Source organism: Scleropages formosus, chromosome 10 (genome assembly GCF_900964775.1).
Source record: "Scleropages formosus chromosome 10, fSclFor1.1, whole genome shotgun sequence".
In the NCBI taxonomy this organism is placed as follows: domain Eukaryota; kingdom Metazoa; phylum Chordata; class Actinopteri; order Osteoglossiformes; family Osteoglossidae; genus Scleropages; species Scleropages formosus.
In genome coordinates, this window is record NC_041815.1 from 29,632,604 (window position 1) to 29,638,887 (window position 6,284).

The following is a 6,284-nucleotide window of genomic DNA, read 5'->3' on the forward strand; positions in this document are numbered from 1 at the left end:
CCACCGAAAGGCGACCGTAGGGTAGGAACATGGTAGGCGACAACTCGACCGGACTCCCGTCCAACGGGACCGACTTCAGCAGCGTCTTGACCCGGGACGTCTTGCCCATCCTCTACTTTCTCATCTTCGCCGCGGGTTTGGTGCTCAACTCGTTGGCCGCCTGGATCTTCTTCAAAGAGGTGGGCGGCTCGGGTCTCGTCGTCTACCTGAAGAACATGGTGGTCGCCGACATGCTGATGCTGTTCACGTTTCCGTGGCGCGCCGCCAACGACCTGGGGCTGGGGGGCTTGAACCTCCGCGTGGCCGTGTGCCGCTACAGCGCCGTGCTCTTTTACTCCAGCATGTACGTGAGCATCGCGTTCCTGGGCCTCATCGGCCTGGACCGCTACGTGAAGGTGGTGTGCTCGGGTTCGTGGCGCACCCGTCTGCAGAGCGTGGCCTTCGCCCGGGGCATGTCGCTGCTCACGTGGCTGCTGCTGCTACTCGTCATGTTGCCCAACAGCTTTCTGAGCAGCCAGAGGCCGAGGCAGAACCACACCTTCAGCTGCATGAGTCTGAAGACGCCGCTGGGGATGCGCTGGCACCACGCCTCCTCCATCCTGAGCGTGGCCATCTTCTGGGCGACGCTGCTGCTCCTGGCCTTCTGCTACGCGGCCATCGTCCGCCGGGTGTACCGGTCGTACCGGCGCGTCCGGCGCAGCAAGGTGCACAAGAAGTCGAACCGGAGCATCTTCAGCATTCTGCTGGTGTTCACCGTGTGCTTCGTGCCGTACCACATGTGCCGCATCCCCTACACGCTGAGCCAGGAGTCGGACTCCGCCTTCAGCCCCGGCGTCCGCTACCTGCTCACCCAGCTCAAGGAGACCACGCAGTTCCTGTCCGCCCTCAACGTGTGTCTCGATCCCATCATCTACCTGTTAATGTGCAGAACCTTCCGGGAGGCTCTGATCAGCAAGTTCTCCAGCAGGTCCGTCAAGGCCAGCAGCAGGTCCCAGGACTCCCCGGCGAGTATTAGCAATGCGTGAGGAGGGGCCTTCGCGCTCGTTGTCGTCGTGTGTGTGTGTGTGTGTGTGTGTGTGTGTGTGTGTGTGTGTGTGTGTGTGTGCGTGTGTCAGGTTGTCTCCTCGCCCGCGTTTCCTAAAACAGATCAAAACGCTGCTCTCGGAAGGCGCGTCGCTGTCCTTTGAAGACGACATGGGACGGGAACTCTGACAGGAGGGTCCCCTCAGGCACAGGAAGGAAGGAAGACCATCTCATCACACAATAGGAAGCCCTGCAGGGGACATCCCTCAAGCCACCGGGCAGGACATCCCCTGGGTCCTTGTATGACCAGGGACACGTGCGAGCTCTGGATCTCATTGCGTGATCATGAGCAAAGTGCAGATGCACGACCTGTTAAACCTTCCGGAACGTTCTCTTCAGGCGTGTGGGAAAAGTGTACAATTCACACTGAAGAGACAGTGGATTCACTAAATACTCTGTAGCATTATATCTGTGGAAAAAGTGGCCATTTGTTCTCAGGCTGCGAGTGTGTTGGACTTGAGTGTATGTGGCACAGGGGACAGGCAGGAGTCACTTGTTCGCATCATCCAGTCTCTGAGATTCTGTATAGGTTTTAGCAATTTTGATGAGAGGGCTGAAGCCAGAGGAAAGAGCGAGGTCCCGGAACAGAGACCCTGCTCTCCAGAGCCAGCAGAGCGTCAGACAGAGCCTCTTCACGAAAGACTGAGCGAGAATTGGTGGAAGAGTGAATGTTTCGGCACCGTTTGCTGCTGGACGGAGGGTGCGGTGGCGCAGTGGGTTTGACCGGGTCCTGCTCTCCGGTGGGTCTGGGGTTCGAGTCCCGCTTGGGATGCCTTGTGATGGCCTGGCGTCCCGTCCTGGGTGTGTCCCCTCCTCCTCCGGCCTTATGCCCTGTGTTGTCGGGTTAGGCTCTGGCTCCCTGTGGCCCTGTGTGGGACAAGCAGTTTTGAATGATGTGTGTGCACTGGTCCCTCTAGACCCCCCAGGGCACCGAGGAAGACTCACCTTGACTCAAGTCGCAGGGGAATCATTGGCAGGAGCCCAGTGATCCAGGAAAGGTGACTCGCCACCGACCTGTCGGAGCTCCTCAAGCGTCCCGAGGCCTGGGAGCAGCGTCCAGGGTGCGAGACTCCACTCGCTCGTGGGAAAGCGATGTTCCGGCGAACAAGATGGACTATGATGTACAGTGCTCAGGAACATGCGTGACGGTCAGCTTGACATCGGGAAAGCGGAGGACTGACACCCGGAAGGCCGTTCCAAACGTGCACGCATGTAAATGATAATATGTTCCTGGGCAAGTGTTTTAGAGGCACACCTGAGGTGTATCGTGTCCTTTATTGGGGTTTATACTGTTTTGCTACGAAATACTGTCATGAGGTACATTACTGTAAGAGAGACATTCTGGTTTTGTGTTTGCAGGATCCCACCTTATCTGCAGAAACAATCTGCAGTTCAAAAGGCATCTTATTTTAGTGGAACCGCAAAACGGCCTCATACACAAACTCAGAGCTGGGAAAGTTTATGAAAATACAAAAATGAAAAATGTAAGAGGTGCTGGAATGCTGAGGCTGTCACTGCAGTATGCTGTATAAAAAAGTAAAAAACAGGTATATGAAACATTAATTCTGTATCCCTGGGGATGGCCTTAGATTATAGACGCAGCTGTTTTAGGTTCACTAGAGTTGTATTTTATTGTTATTATTTTGCAGTGTTGAAACATGCCAAAAATGATTTGGCAAAGAGAGCAAGATCCTGCTGAAACAGGGATGTGCCAGTTATTCCTCATATGATGAATGTTTAAAGTGTAAATTGTGTTCTGACACTCGTGGGAAATAAGTACTTAGTTCTGTAAGTAAACAAAACAGTTTGAAGGGCATGAATCCAGGTTCAGTTTGGTTCATTCATCATGTAACAAGGCTCTGGATCCCAGTAACATAAATATGCCTACAAGAAAAAGTAAATAAATGGATAAAAATGAGAAATATTCTGGCCAGAACTTCTTTTGTTTGTGTGCTGTGTGTGGTGTGACACTCATTTAGGAAAGGTGCCTTTGACCTATATTGAAAAGGTCACCATGTGGTCCCACTGTATCCGCTGACAGTTGACCCTTAAACACATGTCCAGTCCGTGTTGACCTCCGCTGTCTGGACAACGACACGCTTCTCGTTGCTTTGTCTCTGCACTCTTGCAAGTTGGACTGGAGATGAAACGTTGACTCTGAGGTTAAAGGGCTCACTGTCAGCTTCGTAACGGGGGTAAACCGTGGAAGGACCGCAGGTCTTTTTACACACAGACCTCCCACATTTTAGGGGACGAAGGTAATTGGACACTTGGGAGCTCAGCGGGCGTGGCTGCGCGGCACAGCATCGGCACTTCAGGCACGAGAACCCGGAGAAGGTCGGCAGGTGATTCCAGACGAGGCCTTTGCATCTCGAGTCCGTCGCTGCTGCCTCTCAACATGAGGACCAAAAAAAGTGTCCATAGTAGTAAAGGAGGCCAACATGGGGCTGGAAAGGCAGGGTATGTTCATCAGGGACATCGGCGAGACATCAGGAGTGTCAAAATGGAGTGTGTGGTACGTTGGTCAGAAGCAAGAACACGCTGGTGAGCTCAGCAGCAGCAGCAGCAGGAACAAACAATGTGGTGGACCATGGAAGAGCGTTGCGGTGGATGGCTGGAGAAGAGCTTCGGTTGTGAAGAAGAGCCACTTTGGAGCCGTTGGACAGATCGGGAACCCTGTCCAGCCAGTAGGCAGAGGTGTCATAAAGACTGCCATCAAGAGAAGGACACGAGCGTAACCTCAGGGTTCATCACACGATCCGAACCACTGAAGAGCCTCAAGAGGAGAAAGACCAAGCCAGAGTTTACTAAAAGTAGATTTAACAAGCCTGCAGAGTTCTGGAACATTCTTATGGACAGATGGAAGTGATGGAAAGAGCGATGGAAAGAGGAAAGTGTGGAGGGAATAAGGAGCAGCTCATGGCCCAAAAGCCACCAGCTTCTCTGGAAACACGGTGGAGGAGGTGCCACAGCCTGTCCGTGTACGGCAGCCACCGGCGCCGAGTCACATGTCTTCGCTGATGCTCACAGGACCGCGGCCCAAAGTCACAGGGACAAGCAGTGACCTGCCGCTCGTTGCGGCGCAGAGCTGCACTCTTGCTGCCGTAACGTCCCCTGTGCTTGTGCTGCTGTCGGTGACGCTGCCATTTCCTCCTCTGCTCTCCCAAGATGATGAGCCACCCACTGGTGTGATGATCATCATTCTGCAGAAGTTCTTCTCCTGAAGGGGAAAACCCAGCGTGTGAGTGCAGCTCATTTCAGAGACGCGGAGTCACATCATCTGTCAGGTCCTCCTGAGAACCTGCCGACGTAGGTGGTGAACCTACAGGTGGACTGAGCTCTCTTGCCAAAACATGCAAAGTGGCTACAGACATGACGTGTGACAGCCACGCTGGTGCCCGTGATGCTTTCGGGGGAGCTTGGCGCCTACGGTCCACTGTGGTCTGTCTCACTTCTTCCGACGCTCCGCATCCCAGCTGCCCGTCCTCCTCTCGAACGCGAGGCAGGCTCATCGGCAATGTTCTCGCAGCCCTTCCACGATGTCACGTGTAGCCCAGCAGACTCTCGGCAAGCTAAACTCTGACGTCATCTGAAGATACGAGTCCTGCAGAGCGGTGGCGCTGTCGCACCTCCCGTGACGTGTCCGGGCGTTACTACGTTCCTGAGAGCAGCGAGTGCTGCTGAGCTCTGTGCTCCGACTCCTATATCAGGCAGCTCGAACACGTCTTCACGTCATGGGTTTTGGAATTTTTCTAACTCTCACCCTCAGCTCTGCTCGAACAAAGCCTCTGCTGAAACACACGCCTCGCTGTCTGCGTGTTTCCCATAACATGACTAATAGACACACACACACACACGGGCTCCTCAGTTACAAACACACATGCAGCCAGAAGTCTGTTCATAACTCAAGTTGTTTGTAACTCCAGAGTCACTTTCAGCACTAACGAAGCTGGAGCTGGAAGTTTCTGTGCACCTGCTCTTCCTGGTAACACGGTGGTTCTCTGACTTGTCCACATCCGTCCCACAGCAGCGCAGCTAACGGCTCCACGGGCGGCCCTCGTCACAGAGGAGAGCGCCCCCTGCTGGCCTCACCGCGCCTCGCACCCGGAAGCCCTCAAATTGCGTGTGAACTGTGACCGCCAAAGAACCGCTAACTAACCACACCCTGAAGGCCACCTACCCCACCCCCGTGTTTCCATGGCAACGTGGGTGTTCTCTGTCAGCAGGGGCTACATTTCAATTCCTTCTCAGCAGGAAGTTCAGTCCCCCAGAGGAAGTGAGCAGCGCAAATGGAGTGTCACACACAGCCCCTCCACAGACCTCAGCCGCCACCTTTCCTTCACTTCCAGATTCTTCTTGTCTAGATCGCGAGGAGTTCGAGAGGCGAGCCACGGAAGTCCAGAGGCAGCCGCCGAAAGGCCATCCTGTCCAAAAGGGACGTGTAGGCGCCTGCCCACGTGTTCCTCGGTCTGCATTGTCCCCGCTCGTCCCCACTTGTCCCCGCTTGTCCTCACCTGTTCCCGCCTGTTTCTGTAGGACATTCCATGTCCAAAGCCACCCCGGCTATGTTTCGCTGGGTGCTCCTGACGTGTCGCACCGCGAGAGTCCCCCCCAGTTCACAGAGAGAACCTCATTCGTCTCATGGGCATCGAGAGAGAACTTCATTGACAGAAAGCGTCCATCCTGAAAGAGGAACAGACATCTCACTCCGTTTCAAGAGCATCAGGACACTCTTATTTGATTTTTTAGTTTGTTGCATAACTCCTCCATGGTTCGGCAGTAAGAAACCCTTCCATGAAAGCGTTAGAGCTCTTAATCTCGTGGTAGCGATGAGTAAATACGGCGGTACATTCAGCCGTTACTGGAAGTCTGTTCATTTTCAGGAAGAGGTCGTCGTCCAAACCACACATGTAAATTTAGGTTCCATGAGAGGCGACGCACGTTACTCATCTGGGGCATCGAGGAGAACTGAGCCTGTGTGTGTGTGTGTGTGTGTGCGTGTGTGTGTGCGTGCGCGCGCATCTTTGTCTCCGGGGGCCCCGGCGTCTGGATGTGGACTAAGAGAGCGAAGGGCGAAAAAACTGAACAGAAAGTGTCGGTTTCGAGAGCCGCGTCCGGGAAAGTTCATCTGTCTGTGACGTCAGAGCACTTTGTGCAGGAAGAAGATGCTCGAGACGCTCGGAGAGAAAGACAGAGCAAAG

At 54.3% G+C, this 6,284-nt stretch overlaps 1 protein-coding gene across 1 annotated transcript; it reads left to right on the forward strand.

Moving 5' to 3' along the window:
• Positions 1-1,025, forward strand: LOC108932231 (P2Y purinoceptor 14-like). The gene has a single exon (XM_018748476.2). The coding sequence runs from the start codon at positions 30-32 to the stop codon at positions 1,023-1,025; it is 996 nt and encodes a 331-aa protein (XP_018603992.1). The 5' UTR covers positions 1-29.
• The last annotated feature ends 5,259 nt before the right edge of the window (positions 1,026-6,284 follow it).